General features: G+C 42.4%; 13 protein-coding genes across 13 annotated transcripts; 5 read left to right on the top strand and 8 right to left on the bottom strand.

Annotated features, from left to right (window-relative positions):
• Positions 1 to 19: 19 nt before the first annotated feature.
• On the top strand, positions 20 to 3,653 carry V1512DRAFT_265230 (uncharacterized protein). The gene is made up of 2 exons (XM_066916849.1): positions 20 to 1,970; positions 2,019 to 3,653. Exons 1-2 carry the CDS (start codon positions 110 to 112, stop codon positions 3,446 to 3,448), a joined length of 3,291 nt encoding a protein of 1,096 aa, XP_066770442.1. The 5' UTR covers positions 20 to 109; the 3' UTR covers positions 3,449 to 3,653.
• On the bottom strand, positions 3,524 to 5,810 carry V1512DRAFT_265228 (uncharacterized protein). Its single transcript, XM_066916848.1, has 5 exons — positions 5,432 to 5,810; positions 5,350 to 5,379; positions 4,068 to 4,238; positions 3,958 to 4,013; positions 3,524 to 3,913 (listed from the first exon to the last, which is right to left on the bottom strand). The coding sequence occupies exons 1-5, from the start codon at positions 5,663 to 5,665 to the stop codon at positions 3,733 to 3,735; spliced, it is 672 nt and encodes a 223-aa protein (XP_066770441.1). The 5' UTR covers positions 5,666 to 5,810; the 3' UTR covers positions 3,524 to 3,732.
• Positions 5,811 to 5,927: 117 nt separating this feature from the next.
• On the bottom strand, positions 5,928 to 7,876 carry V1512DRAFT_265225 (uncharacterized protein). The gene is made up of 2 exons (XM_066916847.1): positions 6,737 to 7,876; positions 5,928 to 6,691 (listed from the first exon to the last, which is right to left on the bottom strand). The coding sequence occupies exons 1-2, from the start codon at positions 7,762 to 7,764 to the stop codon at positions 5,968 to 5,970; spliced, it is 1,752 nt and encodes a 583-aa protein (XP_066770440.1). The 5' UTR covers positions 7,765 to 7,876; the 3' UTR covers positions 5,928 to 5,967.
• Positions 7,877 to 7,962: 86 nt separating this feature from the next.
• Positions 7,963 to 9,306, bottom strand: V1512DRAFT_292171 (ribosomal L28e protein family-domain-containing protein). Its single transcript, XM_066918285.1, has 5 exons — positions 9,208 to 9,306; positions 9,112 to 9,158; positions 9,025 to 9,064; positions 8,201 to 8,978; positions 7,963 to 8,149 (listed from the first exon to the last, which is right to left on the bottom strand). The coding sequence occupies exons 1-5, from the start codon at positions 9,217 to 9,219 to the stop codon at positions 8,073 to 8,075; spliced, it is 954 nt and encodes a 317-aa protein (XP_066770439.1). The 5' UTR covers positions 9,220 to 9,306; the 3' UTR covers positions 7,963 to 8,072.
• Positions 9,307 to 9,439: 133 nt separating this feature from the next.
• On the top strand, positions 9,440 to 10,489 carry V1512DRAFT_265221 (uncharacterized protein). The gene has a single exon (XM_066916846.1). The coding sequence runs from the start codon at positions 9,487 to 9,489 to the stop codon at positions 10,342 to 10,344; it is 858 nt and encodes a 285-aa protein (XP_066770438.1). The 5' UTR covers positions 9,440 to 9,486; the 3' UTR covers positions 10,345 to 10,489.
• On the bottom strand, positions 10,438 to 11,230 carry V1512DRAFT_265218 (40S ribosomal protein eS12). The gene is made up of 3 exons (XM_066916845.1): positions 11,079 to 11,230; positions 10,862 to 11,028; positions 10,438 to 10,812 (listed from the first exon to the last, which is right to left on the bottom strand). Exons 1-3 carry the CDS (start codon positions 11,079 to 11,081, stop codon positions 10,542 to 10,544), a joined length of 441 nt encoding a protein of 146 aa, XP_066770437.1. The 5' UTR covers positions 11,082 to 11,230; the 3' UTR covers positions 10,438 to 10,541.
• Positions 11,231 to 11,359: 129 nt separating this feature from the next.
• Positions 11,360 to 12,569, top strand: V1512DRAFT_265217 (Mis12 protein-domain-containing protein). Its single transcript, XM_066916844.1, has 3 exons — positions 11,360 to 11,633; positions 11,682 to 11,763; positions 11,812 to 12,569. Exons 1-3 carry the CDS (start codon positions 11,380 to 11,382, stop codon positions 12,298 to 12,300), a joined length of 825 nt encoding a protein of 274 aa, XP_066770436.1. The 5' UTR covers positions 11,360 to 11,379; the 3' UTR covers positions 12,301 to 12,569.
• On the bottom strand, positions 12,492 to 12,979 carry V1512DRAFT_248758 (uncharacterized protein; the record flags this gene model as incomplete). The annotated part of the gene is made up of 3 exons (XM_066914572.1): positions 12,492 to 12,545; positions 12,592 to 12,707; positions 12,952 to 12,979. The coding sequence occupies 3 exons, from the start codon at positions 12,977 to 12,979 to the stop codon at positions 12,492 to 12,494; spliced, it is 198 nt and encodes a 65-aa protein (XP_066770435.1).
• A 1,113-nt stretch (positions 12,980 to 14,092) lies between these two features.
• V1512DRAFT_210283 (nucleotide-diphospho-sugar transferase) lies at positions 14,093 to 15,042 on the top strand (the record flags this gene model as incomplete). Its single annotated transcript, XM_066913501.1, has 2 exons — positions 14,093 to 14,547; positions 14,595 to 15,042. 2 exons carry the CDS (start codon positions 14,093 to 14,095, stop codon positions 15,040 to 15,042), a joined length of 903 nt encoding a protein of 300 aa, XP_066770434.1.
• Positions 15,043 to 15,122: 80 nt separating this feature from the next.
• Positions 15,123 to 16,182, bottom strand: V1512DRAFT_265211 (uncharacterized protein). Its single transcript, XM_066916843.1, has 4 exons — positions 15,813 to 16,182; positions 15,646 to 15,761; positions 15,543 to 15,592; positions 15,123 to 15,493 (listed from the first exon to the last, which is right to left on the bottom strand). Exons 1-4 carry the CDS (start codon positions 16,120 to 16,122, stop codon positions 15,286 to 15,288), a joined length of 684 nt encoding a protein of 227 aa, XP_066770433.1. The 5' UTR covers positions 16,123 to 16,182; the 3' UTR covers positions 15,123 to 15,285.
• An 808-nt stretch (positions 16,183 to 16,990) lies between these two features.
• Positions 16,991 to 18,617, bottom strand: V1512DRAFT_210066 (telomere repeat binding factor-domain-containing protein; the record flags this gene model as incomplete). The annotated part of the gene is made up of 5 exons (XM_066913494.1): positions 16,991 to 17,536; positions 17,586 to 17,705; positions 17,752 to 18,161; positions 18,214 to 18,331; positions 18,384 to 18,617. The coding sequence occupies 5 exons, from the start codon at positions 18,615 to 18,617 to the stop codon at positions 16,991 to 16,993; spliced, it is 1,428 nt and encodes a 475-aa protein (XP_066770432.1).
• Positions 18,618 to 18,994: 377 nt separating this feature from the next.
• On the top strand, positions 18,995 to 20,070 carry V1512DRAFT_265204 (Snf7-domain-containing protein). The gene is made up of 3 exons (XM_066916842.1): positions 18,995 to 19,277; positions 19,333 to 19,695; positions 19,747 to 20,070. Exons 1-3 carry the CDS (start codon positions 19,230 to 19,232, stop codon positions 19,981 to 19,983), a joined length of 648 nt encoding a protein of 215 aa, XP_066770431.1. The 5' UTR covers positions 18,995 to 19,229; the 3' UTR covers positions 19,984 to 20,070.
• On the bottom strand, positions 19,995 to 20,600 carry V1512DRAFT_265202 (protein trafficking Pga2). Its single transcript, XM_066916841.1, has one exon. The coding sequence runs from the start codon at positions 20,534 to 20,536 to the stop codon at positions 20,171 to 20,173; it is 366 nt and encodes a 121-aa protein (XP_066770430.1). The 5' UTR covers positions 20,537 to 20,600; the 3' UTR covers positions 19,995 to 20,170.
• Between the last annotated feature and the right edge of the window lie 2 nt (positions 20,601 to 20,602).

Below are 20,602 nucleotides of genomic sequence, written 5' to 3'. Positions count from 1 at the left end.
TAATCGCCTGTTCGGCTCTGCCTCAAGTTTCACCAACAAATTTTGGAATTTGGCAAACTTCACCAAGTTTAAGGACCTTGGAGTTTTCAAGCGGAGGCTTGTTAGCATTATGTCTTATCTGTCCCCGGCACTGCCGCGTGGTTTGCAGGCGGTAATCCCGGTTGATCCGCCTCCATCCAAGCGGGAGAAAGTCGCCAAGTATCTTCAACAGAAGAAACTACAGTTTGATCAATATCAACAATTATTAAACCAGCAACGCCAGCAGTTGATGAATCAGAGGCAAAAGGAATTATTGGGTGCTTCTCGCAGAAATAGTTCAGCTGGTGGGAGTTCAGCAAAGTTTTACCGCTTATTATCATCAACATCATTCACTTCGTTTGCAAAGGCTCAACAGAATACTCAATACGCAGAATCTTCAATATCAGAAGCTACTACAGCAGTTGAAGACGACAAATCATCAAAGGTTAAGCTGTTGAATGACAAAGATGGAGAAAAGCTGGTCATGTTTCCGTCATATGCAAGACGATTAAAAAATGGATTGGTTGAAGTTGATATACGGGGCTGGGTATTTGCTCCGGGAGCTCCTAACCGAAAAAATAGGTTATTTACGAGTGTTGTTAGACAACTAGTTGGTGTTGAGCAGCCTGAAGCTGATGCAGATTACGCAACTTCTGGTACTTTGAAGCCAACTGATGCCAGATATGACCCGGAACAAAAGCGTTCGTCAATTTCGCTTCGAAAGAACACGTCTTCTATTAGCGTATCATCTGTTCTTACATCTGGTCGAGGATCACCTTCGCCGTCACGGCGTGGTTCTACTGTCGCATACCCAAACGGGAGATTTCGCAATGAGTCTTCCAGTAGCTCGACTGCGGCCATGAACATCCCTGCAAAGTCTGAACGTATAAGTCCTTCTGGTAATTCGCAAAGTTCTCGTCAGCAATCTCGGTCTTATTCTCCTGCGCCTGGAACTCCGACCAATGCAGCTTTTGCTCTCGGAACATCGCCTAGACGAGACACCTATTCTTCTGCTGCGCAGCAGGCGCGTCGGCCAGGTGTCATGACTGATGACGCTTCCGGCGCAATTGTCAGCAAAAGCTTTGTTCAACCAACTCTAGTAGGAGAGAGACAACCGTTGCTTGCTTCGAGTCCAGGTGCCAGAAGTAACAAGGGATATCTTATTGATTTCAGTTCTGAGTCTGGGTCAGATTACGCTTCAGAAAGTGACGATGACGAAGTGGTCGATAACCATCACCAAACGTTGGTAGTGGAGAGAAAGAACTCAATGGCAAGATCATTCAATAGCCAGCGAGCGGCGTTCAAGAACAGCGTCAGTCCGAGTAACAACATCCGAGCGCAGCAGTCGTTTTACGCGCAGAACTTTAATGGGTCTGCTATTTCCATTGCAGGCCATAACAGTGAGGTAGTTGCAGCAAACTCAGTTAATGCACCGCTGTCGTCGTCGGTCAATGCCAACATGGGTTCATACTTTCCACCTCTCGGCCGATCTAATTCTGGTTTGAGCCTAAGTCGTGCATTTTCGTTCAGTGGACCTCCGAGCCCGTCTTTACCTATAAGCCGAGGAAAGGAACAGCAGAAGTCTCAGGCGACATCACCTGCTCCTCCGGCGCTTCCTTCACGACCAAACTTGACTCGATTTGCGTCCATGTACGACGCAGAGAAAGCCATGCAGGAACGCATTGCGCCGTTCATTTCTCGTCCGATGGCCCAAGAAGTTATTACGATCCATGTTGGCTCAACCGAGACGGAAGAGTATAGTACTTACAATGTCATCACTACTGACAGTGGTCATTTTGGTGTTCGGCTACGTCTTAACTATATGCCTGCAATCGCTTGTGTGGAAGTTGGTGAAGATTTGATTGCAGTCGAAGAGGTCAAGGTTATCGAGCCTTATGGCGTCAGTTTGATTAGTGATATTGATGATACAGTGAAGCATACTGGCATTACAGGTAAGCAACGAGCCATCAGTGGTTGAACAATGACTCACAATTTTGTAGGAGCAAAGAAGGGTATTTTCCGAAATGTTTTTGTAAAGGACTACGCAGAGCTTGAGATCAAAGGTGTTGCAGAATGGTTTCAAAGAGTTAATAAGATGGGAGTTCCAATTCATTATGTGTCAAACTCACCATGGCAACTTTTCCCTTCGATTCAGAAGTTTCTTCGCAAAGCTGGACTTCCTTCTGGATCGATGCATCTGAAGCATTACAATGGATTTTTGTACGGGTTGCTTGAACCAGCTGTGGAGAAGAAGCGTTTCAATCTTGAATCAATTTTGGTGGATTTCCCTGAACGAAAGTTTATCCTTGTCGGTGACTCTGGAGAGATGGATTTGGAGGCTTACGTCAACCTTGCGTGCCAATTCCCGGATCAGGTGTTGGCAATTTACATCCGCGATGTTACCACAATGTGTTCCGACGACGACGATTTCTGCACTGTATCACAGTTCAACGGCTTTTTCTCGACTTCGGTTCCACGTCCGGACGAGATTGATGACTTGTTGACAAACGAAACGAACTGGTGCTGTTCACCGTGCGCACCAACCGATCCGGACCGATATTACAACCGACCGCACTCGCCACCACCGTTAATGCCAAAACCGCAAGGTCTACGTGGCCAGAAGGTTATGACGGAAGCCCCAGGACCGACTAACACTCAGTGGAACTCCAGCACTAGCTTGGATCAACAGAACGGTGACACGCCGCAAATTCCACGCAAACCAATCAGTTTAAAAGGTCAATCCGTGTCTTCGAATGGGTCGCCGATTTACAATCCGTCCGCAATGGCGGCAAACTATGACATGCTCTCATCTTCAGCTGGATCGACAGTGTCGCCGCTTGCCGCACGACTAGCAGCGTTCTCATCGACATTCAACAACGAGAGCGTGTCGCCAGAACCGCCTGGCTACATGTCCATCAAGTACCAAGCACAGCAACTTAACAACAAAGAACCAGCGAGTCACGTTCTGACCTCGAATGGCAACGGCCTGTCTAAGCAGTCGTCGCACGCAAACCTGCAGAACTACAGTAGCATCCCTACATCCGCTCCATCGCCACAGCGAAATGTCAAATTTTCAGAGACAGAGGCCAACAAGAAGCCAGTACTCCCACCTCGACCGGGGCATATCATTCAAGACGCAGCTGCCTCCGCTGCAGGTGCAGCATACACTGCAACACGCGGCAACAAGCCGAGCCCGTACGAGATCGCTTCACTGGCGTATCGTGCAGCGGGAGGCAAGGAGACCGAATACAATCCACCAATCGATAAGAAGCTGCAGTTGTGGAAGAAGCGAGTCGCCCGTGCGCGCATGATGCTGCCTAATGGTGTCAAGTTGCGCATGTGGAGAATTGGACAGGATGTCAGTGATGAATGCGAATCCATCGTGCAGGAGTATTTGGACAAGATGGAGGATGAAATGGGCAGCTATTGATTTGGGCGCGTTATGTATTTTTGAATTTTTTTGTTTGTACTGACGGGTTTTTTTGTATATGATTGCAGTTTCTCATTTGGTTTGACGGCTTCTATTTCATCATGTTTTCGTTCCATTCTATTGGACGTTCTTTGTTTGGTTCATAGGACACACAATGTTTTAGGCATCTTGATTTGCATACAATACGATTTAATTTTTACCATCATTTATACTTTGAAGCATCATTTAAACACATACACTAAACAATTTGCACCATAAACATAGCATTGTAATCGAACTAAATCTCACTGCTTCTGAACAAAGTAATCCGCCATCTCAGCATCAAGATCCTCAACTGTCTTCTTTGTCCTCTTTGGGGCTCCACCACGAGCAGCATCACGCCCACCACGAGGGGCGGTAGCACCACGTGTCTTGGTAGGCTTGCGACCACGGTTAGACTGAGCGGGTGCGGGAGCAGCAATAGTTCTGTTTCTTAGCGAATTTCAACAAACACAAGTAAAATAACACACCTTGGCTGGATTCTGGATGCAAGAGATCTTTTGTTAGGATCAACTACCAACTCAACCTATCAAGTTTGTAAGAAACGCGGTAATGCAAAAGGTATTGCATAAACACTTACATGCATAACCTTCTTTCCACCATCAATCGGGGTTCCATTAAATCTTTTCCATGCTCGTTGAGCATCTCCGGCCTTTTGGAAGACCATCGTGACAACACCAGTTGACTGGCCCTTGGCGTTGTAATTCAGGGTGCACTTGCGGACAGGACCAATCTCAACGGCAAAATAATCCTAGTATCAAAATATAAACATCAAGAACCAATTAGAATAAGTGAGGAAATGGACGGCCCAAATTCGAGCAAAACAAAATGTACGCAACCTTGACAAATGAATACAGCTGCTTGGTTAACTTTCAACAGACAATTTGTAACAGACCCTTTCACGACATCACCGTAGTCAGCATCTACGACGACTATATGTAATCAAAGAGCATAAAGGCAAGATTGATATGGAAGTGTGAGATCTGTACGCTACCCGAGACTTGTACTAATCCGCTTCGCCTTTTTTTTTTTTTCTTTGATCTCACACAAACACATTTCTTCACACTTAAACCAAAGACCATTTTTCTAACGCTTCACATTCGAAGTTCGCACTTGAAGTAAAGACAGACGAGACTCAAGCCAACCAAATCATTATGGGCACAGTGTCAATCGCTTTAACTCATAATGGTTTAAAGCTTGCCAGCACATTCCAATTCAGTGCTCGAGTCAGACATACAGGGAAATCAACCGACTATACTTGAACAGACTTGCATCAACGAGTGTGTTTAGAGTTCTATCAGCCTCAACTAGCTATCACTGTCAAATCATATCATGCACGCTATTCTTCCGTCTGACAGCTAGTTGTCTGCCACTCAATACAACTCAGATTCAAGCGACGCTGATTTACCAAGCCCATTAATAGACAATAACGGCGCATATAAAATTGCTACCAGTATATACTGACATGCACTCTTCGATAACTTGTTGAATGTACTACCCTAAAAAGGATTTATGTCTTGAAACGATATTGTGCAACTGAATTGAAATGGCGACTTCAAGCTGCGACCTGAGAGCAAAAAGTCTCAATCAGTCTACTGTATACTAAGTGATAGACACTTTCCAATCAGCAATGCGATGCATGAAGCTTCTTTGGTTGTCGGAGCAAATACAATTCTGATCATCTTCAGAAGACAATCAAAAGAGCAATCTGAATGCAACCTGAATGATTTGTAGAGACAGTCATACAGACTGTCAATACCAACAAAGCAAAGTCAATCAATAGATGACTTATCAAACGAATTCACGATATCATTTTACATTCATTTGGCCCGTCCTCTCCTTTGTTGCGAGAATCAACATACCTTTATAGCGTTCTCTTCAACGTCCAAAGGCTGTAATTTCGTTAGCACGTAATTAATCATAACAATGAATATTGGAGCATACCAAATTGGAAATGATGATCTTGTCGTTTACGTCGAGTTGGCTTGGAACAACTGAAGCGACAGCAGCAGCAGCAACTCTTGGTGTCGCACGAGCTTGTCTTGCCTTAGGCGCGCTTTTGCGAACACCACCACCAGAAACTCCGCGAGCGCCTCTGAGAGCGCCACGGCTTCTGCGACGGGTAGATGGGGTAGTAGAGATGATTTCATCTAGAGACTTATCGAGATTTGTGGCCATTTCAAATAAGCGTTGGTCTGATTCAATATACGACTAGATTTGACAATAGTTATGAATATAAATCTGAAATTCAAATAAGGCCTTTTTGATCTCACAATTGCAATTAAAAATGAAAATGCTTGAAAAGTCTGGATTGAACTGAAATTGTTGAGGATGAGAAGGCGATCTGAGGAGGTGGCTGGGAAGGAAAAAGTTTAATCCAAAACGTTGCTACGCTTAAAACCTTAACAGCCAATTACTACTATAGCTGACGTACACATCGTATAGAGCCAGACGATTGCATTTCTAATAAAACTCACAAGCTAAGGTATACTACTATGTGTGCCCAACCGCAAAACAACGTACATATAAACTGGTACAATCACATTATCATTCATACCACTGGTCGCTTCCAGAACCGCGGTCGAAGTAGCAACAAGCAAAGCCCATGGGATTGAAAGATCATGTCCAAGAATTTCATCATATCCGATCAAGACGTATTTCGTAAGCATCAAACCTGTAAATGCTGCAACAACAAACGCAGCTGTACCTTCTAATGTTTTTTTTGAATCAAACCATCTATGTTTTCCAAACCGTCTACCTATAATAGAAGCACACGCATCTCCAAATCCTAAACAAATAATACCAGCCGGAGAACTCGACCAGAAAATTGGAAGTGAAATTCCTAAAAGCAGAAAAATATGTGACACAATAATAGGTCCGCAAGTATCTCTCTCGTCCGTGTATCGTCTTAGAGCTTCATGAATAGCTGACCCGAGAGGAGGTAATGTGGTTGCTCTTAAAAACTCTGAAAACAAAAACAATGTAAGAGCAATCGCCATAGAAAGTGACGTAAATATAGCATCAAAACCTACACCACCAGCTAAAAACATGCCAACCACCATTCCATGCCAGACCTTGCGCCTAATATCAATGGTCCATGCGGCCGAAGACTTTTGAATCCATGGGATTCCAGCAAGTAGCCATGTCGACCAGTATGCCAGCATCCCCATTCTTCGACCCGACTGTTCAGAGAAAAATAAATAGCTATGAAGTTAACTAAAGAGTAAAAGGGACACAGATTGTGCTTACTTGACCATATAAGCAAAAGGGTCTTGGCTCAAGACTTTCGCCAAATGCCAGCGAACAAAGAGCATTATATTCGAAACAAAAATAATATATACAGCACATCCGTATCGAAGTTTTAATGCATCTGAGTTTGCTGGTCTTCGATGTCGTGGCAGCCGAGCGATGTCCATGACTGCGTGCACAAAGTGTAAACTTGGCCACAGACTGAACAGTGAGCCAAACAGAAACGCTCTTAAAAAGATCATATCCATCTGCTTTGCATTCAAAAGTAGGTTCACAAGCAACGTCCCAGCCAGTGAAGTTTCCGCAGGCGACAGCGAAGTTGTGGTCAGAGTGCCAACGATGTCTGTGATACTCGAATAAAGATAATACACTTCTGGAGTCTGTGGTGAAAACGTAATGACAATGTTTGATAGTAGTTCGCCCGGCATTGGGAGGGATGACAGCGATAGTAAAATGTTTAATCGAAGATACTGTGGATAGTCTGCCAGAGTAAGACTGATTGGGAACAAGTAAATATACAGTACTGAAGGCATCGTCCAGTAATTCTGTCGCAGCAGTAAAATAGTTATCAGCACAGCAAAAAATGCCCCGATAAACGTTGTATTCAAAACCACAGTTTCCCAATTATGACGCACAGCCAAAGCCAGAAGTCCAAGTATTAAACAGGATTCAACGCATTTCTTCCTAAAGCCTTTATTATATCCGTCTTTGACACCATCATACACCTTCCAACTATTTTGGACAGGAAACTGTTTGTGTGTACGTGATTTATGTTTCCTTGATCGCGATTCATTATGCGACGCGTGAAACTGGCTGGGTGTGCTTTCGCTGTCACTAACATTCTGAGATCCAAGAGCCGATGTAGGTGCTGAAAAATCTGTTGATGAAGCAGATCTATACAGTGACTCAATCCTCACGTTACCGGTAAACAAAGTAGATGTTTTAGGAGACACTTTACTCGACGGGACAATTACTGCAGAGGACCTCCTGGACTGAGTCAAGGAGTACGCTGGTGAAAACAACGACATGCGGGTTCAAATGAACATTCAGTTCAATCTTCACGCGTATCCAAGTCTAAATATGAGCTTTTTTATAAAGCTATACCGTCTTTTGTTGTAACACCGTGTCCTGGTGCGTTTAAAATGCCTTGAGACCAATATATTTAGCACGCGGCGAACTCAAACGGCATATTTTCAGGGGTAAATCGTACACTCTACGTCTCCTTAAATAGTCATGACCATTATATTCCAAAACAAAATAAGTACAATTCATATTGAAGAACAGAGTAATGCTCTTAGTCTTATGCAGTCGCTAATTGTTAAAAATTCAAATGCGTTTACCACGAAGATTGCATATCCGTAGCTCGTAAAGGCTCATGCTCTTGTTCATACTCAACTTCAACACGAGCATTACCTATGATCAAGTTAGTAAAGTGACTGGTCGTAGTTTTGATACAAAACTCACGTTTTCGAGGCTTCAAAGGTTTCTCACTGTTTTTTCGCTTGGCAGTCGCAATAGATTTATCGTTCTCTTGATCCTCATCATCTTCGGCCTCATCAGATTCAGACTCGCTTAGCTCCGCATCGGTTTCAACATCAGCCCCAAGCCAATTCTCAATGTCTTCGAGCTCAACAAGTTCTTCGTCATCATCATCGTCTTCCACATATTCAACCTCAGCGTCACTTTCTTCTTCTTCCTCTTGATTTTCTTCGTCATCATCGTCCATATCTTCGGCTCCTTCATTTGCATTTCTCATGTTGTTCATAATCTGCTGCCAAACTTTCTCGTCGACGTTAAGAGGCTTATCACCATAAGCGCCACTCTTAAGCCGCTCGAGTAATTCCTTCTCAATAGCTTTCTCAACTTTAGCTGCCGCAAGCGCCTTCCTTTCTCGAGTTGATTCCCGTCTTGCAACTTTTGGCTTAACCCCGACCAATCGTCGTTCTTCGTCATGGTTCTTGAGCGCCAGTCGACGGGCTGTGATTGCGACTTGAGTCAACCGAGTGAGTCGCTGTTTGCATTTGTGTAAAAGGAAATTTGGCCAGTAGATTAGGCGCTGCTCAATCTGTTCAAGTGCTTTACTATACTGTTGCGATAGTCTAATTCGCTCCCATAGCTTGTTTGGTGTGTGAGCTCGCTCGATAGTCTTCATGTACAAATATAGTCGACCATTCACATTTCTAACTGTCGCATATCTCGAGTTTGCCAGAGGACATGACTGTCGAGAACAAAATCCAGTGACCTGCATGATGTTAGAATGCTTCAGCTAATATAATGCATTTCCGTACGTTATACTCATTTCTGCAAAATGTTTGGTCTTTTAAAGTCCTTGAAACTATTAATATGCATCATTCAAAACCAGACAAAATACTAACTTGAGTTTATAAGAGCAAAACTCTTGATTAATGATCTGCCACACAATCTAGTCACAATTAGTGACACCATTTAACACTCTCGATATAATCGCAAACCTCGTCAGACATAGTTTATTTCTGTAATGTAATATCCAAACAAAACAATCCTCTTAAAATCCCCCACAGTTTGCTAGTCTTGACTGTACTTTTTTTGCGTTTGTTTAAAATATTCTTGAATTATGTGCTCGAACCAAAAAAATATTTATTTACCCGGCCTCACTAAACTCCCAAACACATCCGCGCCTCAATCTTTTCTGAGCCGCATCATCAAATTCTTCTCAGAGCTTGAATTTTCTGGTTCGACTCGAGAAATTGTCCACAAATCGTAAACAAAACATGGAGGATGTGCTTGAAAAGAGGTCGAAGAAGCGGAAACGTCATTTGAGCTCTGATAAAGCACAAGTGGAGTTTTCACCGAGTGATACAAAGGTTTCAGCGAGCACGACTACCACTCACAAAAAAAAGCAGACCGCTGCTCAAACAGTTCTTTCACAGCTACCGGCATTACTTACAAAAGTTTCAAGTTCGCCACTTGGAAATCCATCATCAAGTCAATGCTTTTATAAAGTCGAGACAGCAATGTACGTCTCCATCGCTCCGATGTACTCATTGAATCCTATACATGGAGTCAATGTGCAGCATCTTGATCCTCTTGTCATGACATATTTTCCTGCGGTATCAGGCGTGGTTATAGCATGTCTTGACGTTAAGATTGATAAGGTTGACGGAGCGAAAATTACAGGCGAGTCACCATTTGCATTTGTGTGGATCACAGCGGAGTTTCTAGTTTGGAGACCACAACGTGGAGATATTTTAGTTGGGCAAATTAATTTACAATCTCGAAGTCATATTGGGTTATTGGTACACGATGTTTTCAATGCGAGCATCACCAGGGACCGGATACCAGCAAATTGGCAGTTTATTGAGACAGAGTTGGATGAAGACGCCGCGTTTGATACCATGGCCGAAGAAGACGCTGACGTGGAAGGTGTAATTGAGCTTGATTTAAAGGAAGAAATGAATGTCAAAAGCTCTGGGTATTGGATAGACGAAAATGGAGGGAAAGTGGACGGGAAGCTGACTTTAATTGTCGAAAGTCTGGAAATTTCAAGCAGAGTTTTCTCAATTAACGGAAGCCTATTAAAATTAGGGGCAGTTAAGGAGGATTTGACAGTATTAGGACTAGGAAAATAGACTCAACTGTCACGATCAAATCATTTGCATCTCGAAGCAAGTATTAACCTACAAGCCAGTCATAACAAAGCCAGACACAGGGTGCCTTCTAACATCATAAAACTACAATTCTCTAAAGTCAATATACATTGATGTATTCCATAAATGCTTTATATAAATACATGATACTTTTGAGTAACCTTCTCAAAAACAGTTACTTAGTTGCTCTCGAAATACTGCAACAAGAAGTCACGCTCGGTAGACTCCTCACCCCAATCCTTAACAACGACACAGGAGCATCCGACGACCTTACGAGCATTGCCTTCTCTGTCCAACACACAGAGACCAGCCCACTCACCCAACTTCTTGGAGTCAGAGACCTTGATCAAAGGAATCTTGGGCTCAGTCTCAGCGCAAAGTGCTTCAATAAGCTTGATGTATGAATCCTCATCGCAAGAGTCACAGAGGACAGCAAGATGGGCACGATGGCTAGCAATGTAAGATTAATTCAACATATAAGAATTGCTGTTTGACTTACCTGTTAAGAGCCTTGGATGCCTCACGAAGACCACGGGCAAGACCATCGTGAATAAGAGCCTTCTTCAAAACCCCCTTAAGAGCCTCTTCGACAGACATTCCTCCAGCGGGAGCGGCACCAACATCGACCTCGATCTCTTCCGCACCAACGATTTCCTCGGTATCAGACTACTATTGTTAGTATTCGTAGTTATAAGAAGATACTTTGCGTAGCATACCATTATGCAGTATTAATAAAAGAATGGACTTCGTCGACAGAGAATTGTACTGCTCAGTCCTGATTTTGGTAGTTAAAGGTCTAATTCGAGATGTCGCAATGTTGAAATTTGTTTAGTGTCGCATTCGAAATGGGTATGCGGCTCACGCGTTGTGACTGCTTATTTCTATTTGAAATACTACCAGACCCTCAATATATAACCCTATTAGCCCTGATGTTGTCATGGCAACCACACCTCCGCAGATATGTCAACATTTGTTTGTGCTAAATTGTCAACTGACGCGTATTGTACATTAGCAAGCATGGCTCCAGTTGCACAACCGCCGACAGCTTCTGCTACAGCACTATTGACTGAACATTTTGAATACCCTCCTATTGCACTATTAGACGATATCATCAACGCGGTTAACAATATTGTCTATAAATGCACAGCTGCAATCGAGACCTTTTTGCAAACACAACCTCCGTGTGAGAACGTTCCAGACGAAGAAATAGAAGTAGGGACTGCAAAGCTCGAGACGTTACTTGAAGGTGCTGTGGATAGAAATTTCGACAGGTAATTGATTAGTCATGTGGCAATACTAGTTTACTGATCAATTCATAGATTTGAACTGTATGTGCTGCGAAATGTACTTGCTATTCCAGACGATGTTAGCACTGGATGGATAAGACTATCACACCACAAGGTATTGCTAGCTTTAAACTGTACCAATACTGTTGATTAACACATGCAGAATATTGATTTTTCTTCATCTCATGCGCAACTAGACTTGCGACTGCTAAATTTACGCAAAGCCCTTCAGGCTTCATATCATGTGAACGAGAAATTACGGCTACAGTCGCGAAGTAATAAAAAATTCATTGGAATGCTAAAGACATTTCAAGCTGCACTATCATTCTTGCAAAATACGAGCGGTGTTGCCCCGATGGACGAGACAGTACGGTTTCTCGCGTCTCAGGCAGCAGAAATACAGCAGAAACTCACTGGACTTCAAAGACTTGAGTCAGCGTCACTTGCGGGTATGATTTCGGCCAAAAATCCAACCACAGAGTTGGAATTAAAGCCATCAGAGCGCGAAGTCTACATTGAGAAGATGACGGCAATGCTTGTTGGTGTGCGGGAAGAAGATAGCATGATGGACATTGATGTTGACTTCAAAACAGACGCTGACGTTGAGCGGTCAAAGCAAGCTGCGGAAGCTGTTTCGAGTTGGCAGACATGAATGAGAAATCAAACTTTGGGATGTTATTTGAGGGCGTTGATGAGTTTTGGATTGTAAGATAGGGCCAATACTTATTTCCTGGTACTGGAATGGAAGAAGGTGCCGAGCATAAATGTGAGTAATGGTATGATATTCTGCGTAAATGACTCCTAGTTACAAATGTATGACTGTAGCTCGATATAAAATTCCTTCTATTTTTCCCAGATAGACTCGCCTCTCTTTTTTGCTTCGAAATTTATGGCACCCTGATTGTCAACAGTTAAATTATATACCCACAGCCAATAAACACACCTCGAATCTGTATGCAGCCCAGAACAAGATTCCGGGAACAACAACTAGCAGTCCAACAGCATGACGAGTAGTCTTTGGTGTCCATCGGAAATGCCTTTCGTAGTTTTCTCGCATGTCTGCAAGTCATATTAGCACTGTACACATGGGTTCAGACCTCAATTGTTTTATCAATTATATAATCAAACTCACAATAATGCTTGTCAATAGCTGCATCCCTTCTAAGAGCTATATTATCATATGTTAGTCAAACGATCTATATACACGCCTCCTCATTGGTCGAGATGCGAGAACTAGTTATAGAACTGCACACAATTCCCAAAAAATACAAAAAACGCAACAAGTTAGAGGACAGTAACATACGAGATGGTCCATGATGATCTCCAGCCATTTTATAGAGTGAGGTCGTAAGTGGAAATGGTAGTAATCAACTCGACAGCACCTTAGATGAGCCAGTCAAGCAGTGTTTCAGCCGTTGAGCATTAGCCAATACTGTAACGAATGTGCCTTAACAGCAATTTTGCTCGTTAATAGCATTATGGCATATATGCATAATGATTGTAGTTTACTCTTTCGCTGCATATGCAAAAGCACGCTAGACGTACGCTGTCTTGCATACGACTGTTTTATCAGTTCAGCGTTATTTTACAATCGCAAAATTTTTTTTGTTAAAGGACAATGATGTGAAAGACTATTTATCATGCTATTGGATCAATTGGCAGCATACGAACTTATCGCTTAAAGTACATGCTAAAGTTAGTGACCGCAATCCAATGACACTTACTTAAATCAAAGTACACTGGTGGTCAAAAGATTGAGAACGATGCATTGAATTCAGTGTGGTTTGCAATAAACTTAAGACACGCTTCAAGTTCAACTGAAGTCTACATAATAATAATTAACGTATTGAATGGCTTCAGTGTTGCGCATGAATTGATCGTTTACTTAGAAGCGATCCGGTCAAGAATCAGAAAACGACCACAAGCTGAAAAGAAACACGGTCTTAAATATTGTCGTCATAATAGTTAGTTAACTCGGTTTAATAATGTACTTTCCGTGTTTGAACAGTCAAGTTATCAGCATGGTTTAGGGTTACTTAGGGTCTGTAACAGCGTGCGGCTTCATGCAGCACGATGCAAATCATGATGCGCAGTTCACAATGATTTACCCTGATTCGATTTAAAGCCTGTCCATCGGCGTTTTTGGTATCGAATCTCGGCCAATCCATGACTACTTTACAGCATCGTGTACGAGAGAGCAATATTGATTAGGTCAATGAAATAGCTCTATAAACATTTAACTGCTAAATATAATAAAGTATTGAATTGTTGTTTCGTTTTTAATCCAAATAATGTCAATAATTACACTAAGCCTACTTTGCTGATACGTTCCTAATAATACCATACAATGTTCCTAACTTAATTTGTTTTTTTCCAAAAGTTCGTGAATTGTCCAATACTTCTTGTGCATTCTAGCTACATCTACATATAAATTGCAAGGCGATATGACCGCCTCTTCTAGAACAGTAGACTCTCCAAAAGTATGGACTACGCTTCTTACAAATACCAAATACTTGCCTGGTCTTCTTGCTTTAGAATACTCGCTACGCAAGGTTGGAACAAAGTACCCATTTCTCGTTCTTTACACTTCTACACTTGAACCTGAGGGTCATGAGGCACTGGCAAAGCGTGGAATTGCAACAAAAGAGATTCCTTATTTGCTCCCAAAGGCGCACAAAGATTATGGCGTCGAAGTCCGGTTCTACGACTGCTGGTCAAAACTCCAGCCTTTTAACTTGACCGAGTACGACCGTGTGGTTCAACTCGACTCGGATATGATTGTCACCCAGAACATGGACGAATTAATGGACCTTGAATTGAATGATACCGATCGTGTTTTTGCTGCTTCTCACGCTTGCACTTGCAATCCGTTTCAGAAGCCTCACTATCCTAAAGATTGGTAAGCTTTGTTTTTATGCAATATGATCAGTTGCTAAGTCAATCAAGGATTCCCGAGAACTGCTCCTTCACACACCAGCACGATAAGCCTGATCTTGCTCAGCTCGAAGGTGCGCCCACTAGCACCGGTCTTGCTATCTGCAACGGTGGGCTGCAGGTCGTTAATCCATCCAAGGCAGCCTACTATAAGATTATTGACGCAATCTCCCAGCCGTCAATGACTGACAATTACGAGTTTGCAGACCAGTCGCTTTTGTCTGACGTTTTCAGAGATTCCTGGGTGCCATTGCCATACAAGTACAATGCACTCAAAACACTTCGTGACATCCACAAGCCTATCTGGCGTGACGAAGAGGTTAAGAACGTGCACTATATTCTCACCCCTAAGCCTTGGCAATCTAGAGATGAGGACAACAAGTTGTTTCAGTGGTGGTGGAAGATCAATGACGAACGTCATGCCATTGAAAAGGAACAAGGACTGTACGACGGATTCTAAAAGAACTAGAATGCAAAGTCCACTCTCACCAGGGTGTACTTGTCAATGAAGATCATAAGATATCTGTGATAAGTTTTGACGGAGTTACAAAATATATCCTGTTTTTTAGATGTCTACTTTCAAATCATAGTTATATGAAAGAATGAATGCAGTAAATTTTACAAAAACAACCAGTCCTGTACCCAAATCATCTTTGACATTCCAGTCAAATAACTTGCGAGTCTCCAAATCAATTTCAATCCTCTACCGACTTCTATACCACAGTCTGGTGATTTTTTGTAGACGCATCTTCTTCTGCAACTGAAGAACACCGTACATGAGTGCTTCACTAGTAGGAGGACAGCCTGGAACATACACATCGACTGGCACAACACGATCGCATCCTCTGACAACAGAGTAAGAATAATGGTAATAGCCGCCACCGTTGGCACATGAACCCATAGAAATGACCCTATACGTCTAGTCAGCTCCTGATACGCATTTATGAATTAAGTACCAACCACCGAGGTTCAGGCATCTGATCATAAACCTGTCTAAGCGCTGGTGCCATCTAATTGCGATTAGTACATTGTTTACAATACTCAAGTATAGTCTAGTGAATACCTTGTTTGTCAAAGTACCAGCGACAATCATGATATCCGACTGTCTAGGTGAAGCACGGAAAATAATTCCTACACGATCTTGATCATATCGTGGTCCAGACAAATGCATCATCTCCACTAATAAATGTTAATAGCCGGCCTTTCATCATTGCATTCTTTACAGCATACCGGCACAGCATGCCAATCCGAAAGTCATAGGCCAGAACGAGCCTTGACGAGCCCAATTCGCAATAGCATCAAAAGTTGTCATGGCATAATCAACCAAGTTCTGTGGCTTTCTTTCTGATGGCAGAGGATAGTCTGTAGGCAATGACGACACGGCCATTTCTTTGGGCGCTGTCTTTGCCGTCGATGAGCTCAAACCGCGTCTGCCCAGCAACATCATCGCCGCCGAAGATGCCGGAGCCGTCGCTCGCGGAACAAGCATTCGAGTCGCCAGAACAGTCGCGTTTGCTGCTGCAATAGTTGGTCGAATCATTATGTTGTTATTCAAGTGCTTCCTGTTTGGCGTGTAGAGTCGAAATCCGCAAAGGGCTTTTTGCAATTGGAGTTCTCGAGGCCCAAATCCAGATTCCCGCTTTCGTGATTGGTTAAATAAAATTACCCTAACCTTTATGCTCTATTCACCGGGCTTCACTATGAAGTATTTCGTAATTGAAGATTTACACAATTAATGTCTATAGTTATTGATTATGTTTGCATTTTTTTAGTATTTATTAGTAGAATATTTTTGTAATTTGCTTGCTAGGTCACGTTATGCTCATAGAGCGACCGACCACATTCATCACTGACTTAGCGCTTGAGCGATTCAATATGGCTTATCTTCTGAATAATGCCGGCAAACTTATCGGGTGTTGATCTAATGCGTACTTTGCAAAAGAGTAGCCGATTTCAGTCTGGCTGTAGAGTGTCTAGGATTGCTCAAGTAAGTAAGCACTAAGAAGATCTTCACTATCAAAGGCATGAGATCTATTATCGCATCATCAGGATTTGCTCGCATTCATTATTCTACAGAGAAGCTTTCGTAGTTCTTGCCTGTGCAAAAATACACGCCATATCGACGTATTGCAATAACCCATATTCTCATTATTTTGTTCACCTAGATCGCAACACAGGACTTGGTGGTTTGATGACTGGGATCTATTGAATAACTTGCTCCTTCCATATCACACTCATCTGTAATGGCTTCGTCAAAGTGCTATCTTCTTATTCGACAGACACGAGTGTAGAACCATCCTTGAATTCCTACGAACTCAACACCGCACTTAAGCATCTTCAATAGCATACATATATTATACAACAGATCACTAAGCAAGTTAGCATGCTTATCCTGTCCAAGCCAATTCCTAATCGTCGTTCGCATGATTTCTCTTCCTAGTCTTGAGCTCTCCAGTAACGAACTTCCAATAGTACGGCACCTCAAGTCCACTTTTGAGAAAAAACAGCTTCAAGTTCCGTGCTTTGTCTTTCAGCTGTACCTGGTTTCGGTCTTTTAAAACCTCGGATATACGACCACCGGGACCGTACATCTCAAGAATTTGACTCCATTTTGGCCCCTTGACTTCATCGAGTCCGTTCATGAGAGCCGTTTCTTCCTCCTTGGTCCAGGGCCGCCTTCTGCCGCTGCCCATAAGTGCACGATTTCTAATTGGCTTGGAACGTGGTGAAGACGGCTGCTCTGACATGCTCTGAGATGATCGGTACGCTTTCAGTATGTTCTCTTCAGGCATGGCAGGATCAACCGGAACTTGATTTGGCAGAGGTACTTCAGGCTCGCTGTGCTGAGCCAAAATCGGAACAACAGGCGACGCGACTACAGTAGGCTCCATGAATCCCATCAGATTATGGCCACTAACATCCATCTCAGAACGTTTCAGTTTCTTCGCTGGGGGCTAATATCTTTGTTAACAAAAACTACCAAAGTCTACAAGATGAACAGACCTGTGGTGGTGTAACAGCTAGAGACTGGTAATTTTTTGACACGTAGTCGCTAACGTCTTTAAGGAAATCCTGCCATATATACTTTTCTGTTAAATCTTCGTTGGGATCAGATGCAATCAACTAATTTTGTTAGTCAGTGATGAGACTACGAACAACCAATGCGTACAATCTCCTTTCTGCTCTTGCATCTAGAAAGAAAATCTAATTCACCAGGAGTCAAAGACCGTGAGTGACCTTTTCGATTCACAAGATATACATCCAAATTGTCTGGAAACAAGTCGTCCAAAATCTCTTTCTTTGAACGCTCGCCTTGCGTCATGGCAGATATATACGCTTGAGTTTTCAGATCAAGATACAGCGCACCTTGGCTCTTTAATAATCTGCCACCGTCAGGTACAAACGAGTCTAAGAAATACTCATTCAGATGAAAAAACCCAACTTCGGTCGATCCAAATACTGACGACACAAACGTTGCAAGATTTGCTTTGCGGATAACGGCTCTATAACGAGGCGATTTTGCAAATCCTAGCAACTGCGCAGAAAGAAAAGCATCTTGAGTGTAAAGTTTCTTGGTTTCTACCTCATACATTAGAAATTGCCATGTAAAATAATACATTATGGAACATACGGTCAAACAAAGAAGTCAAAGTGCGGTACGCCTGCCCTTGGTCACTTTCAGGTTGGGTCACTATGTTGAATGTATCTTGATATGTGCCACGACCAAGAGTGGTTAAGATTTGTATTGACTATTTAGAATTAGTATACTTTCGTCTTTCAAACCTAGGCACCTAGACATACGAGATTATCCAATATTGGCATACTCCTGATCTTGAGTTGCATTGAAGGATCTTGCGAAGCTCTGAAGTCATCTGCAGCAAAATCATAAGTCAAGTCATCCGCTTGTTGTTGAGACTGTTGCGGTTGTACTTGAGTACTTTCCTCGAGTGCCGGTCCGGGATGAGAAGGTCCACTTGCATTTTCTAGTTGCTCAGCAATGAATCGTAGCTGCTCGGCATCGTTTAAGTCAAACATATGCTGAGTCGCTTGCTGATCTTCGACAACATGCACAGTATTAACATGTTCAGTCTCGGACGAACTCTGGCCACGCTGATCAAGAGTATCAGTGTTTAGTGCTGCTCAATATTAGTCTCTAACACGTCAATCATTCTGTTTACTGACCGAGCATTGTGTTTGACCTATGTCCAACAGATGTAGGGTTTTGACCGGATTGAAGTGGATTAAGTGCCGTGTGACTGAAGTGAAGGGATTTTGAGGGCAACAAGTAGGGTTTTGTTTGGCGATGGATGTTGTGTATGTATATTATATAGATATGGCATAACTGTGACAGTCAAATGCATACGCGTATACATGTTTTATCAAGCTATTATCGTTTGAAATAAATAAAATAAATAATTTCAAGTAAAACAGCATTTAAAATGTAAATGAAAGAAAGTAACGCATTTGGCTGGGACAATCAAGGTCTTGTTTGGTGCAGAGTATTGAATGTCCCAGCACAATATTTCAATCTGATAAAGTAAATCTCATTAGAGCTTACAGGAGATATTTTAAATAGTTAATGCAGGTTAACTAATTGGCGCTTAATTTTCTGGATTGGTCAATTGCATAGTCATATATAATATCATCATGGAGGCCATTAAAAGGGCAATATACGGTCCAGACCCCGAGGAACAAGTACGATTTAGTGGATCTTAACGACAAATATATGACTGACAAGGTGGACAATTAGATGAGAAAATGTAACAGTTTATTACGAAAAAACGAGAGGCAACTTGATCGGCATTTAGGCTCCTTGACTGGTTTAGAATCAAAAACAAAGTCTATGATAAAACAGGCAGCAAAACGTGGAGACCTTTCATCAGCAAGAATATTAGCTAAAGAATTGTATAATGTCAGACAACAACGAACAAGATTGTATAAGTCGAAAGCACAATTGGCTTCAGTTGGAATGCAAGTTAAAGAAACATTTGCTGTTAGAAAAATTCAAGGAAGTATGAAGTCTAGTACTGGTGTTATGAAAGAAGTAAACAGTTTGGTTCGTTTACCTGAATTGACCGGAACAATGCAAGAATTAAGTAAAGAGTTGATGAAGGTGAGTACAATTAAGTGTGCGATAGCATACAGGGACAATTAACATCTATAGGCTGGCATTTTGGATGAGATGGTCACAGATACGTTAGACAACATCGACGAGAGTGATGACATTGCAGAGGCGGAAGCTGACGCCGAGGTTGACGCCATTCTATCAGAAATTACAGGTGGTAAGCTTGGACAGGCAGGACAAGTCCCAGAAAGTGTACCGGTGGAGGAGCCAGAAGAGGTCGAAGAAGAACCTGACTTGGAGGATATGCGGGAACGGCTGAGGGCACTACAGAGTTAAATTACAAGTTGTTTATTGAACACAATTAGGTAATATAGTACAGCTTTTTGTTGTTATTAGTACAAATATATTTAAATTCCAAACATGCTCTTCATTCCATTGGGGTACTCGTTAAAAATGCATATCCAAACAATCCAAAGACTGTCAATTTTACACAATGCAAAGCAATTGTAGAAAAGACAGTGAACTACTCTTTGATAAGTAAATCGGCAATCTCGGCATCTTCATCGTCACCTTCCATTTCCTGTTTCCTCTTGAAAGCCTTCTCAATCTCTTTGATTTTGTCTTTCTGGCGCTTTCTGGCATTACGTCCCCATACTGAAGCTTCTGTCTCCTCAATAAACTGCCCGTCTGGATTTGGTGGTTGAAGTGCTTCAATACCTGCCTGTTTGGCGTTCTCTTCGCTCATCTTTCTGTACTGTCGCTTTTGGATAGTTTCACCGATCTTGACAAGGTATGGTCTGAATAAGATATAAGCAGATACGACAATGAAGATTGGAAAATAGTCTTTTAGACTATAGTCCTTAAGCCCATCCAACAAATGGATTGCCATTGCAATTTAGTCAAATGCTGTCCCAAAAATGTAAGAAACAACTATTCGTGTGACTGTAGTAAATAT

Source organism: Lipomyces arxii (genome assembly GCF_038497795.1).
Source record: "Lipomyces arxii strain Phaff 12-163 unplaced genomic scaffold V1512scaffold_13, whole genome shotgun sequence".
NCBI lineage: Eukaryota > Fungi > Ascomycota > Lipomycetes > Lipomycetales > Lipomycetaceae > Lipomyces > Lipomyces arxii.
The sequence above is the reverse complement of the archived record's forward strand: the minus strand, read 5'-3'. Positions and strand labels throughout refer to the sequence as shown.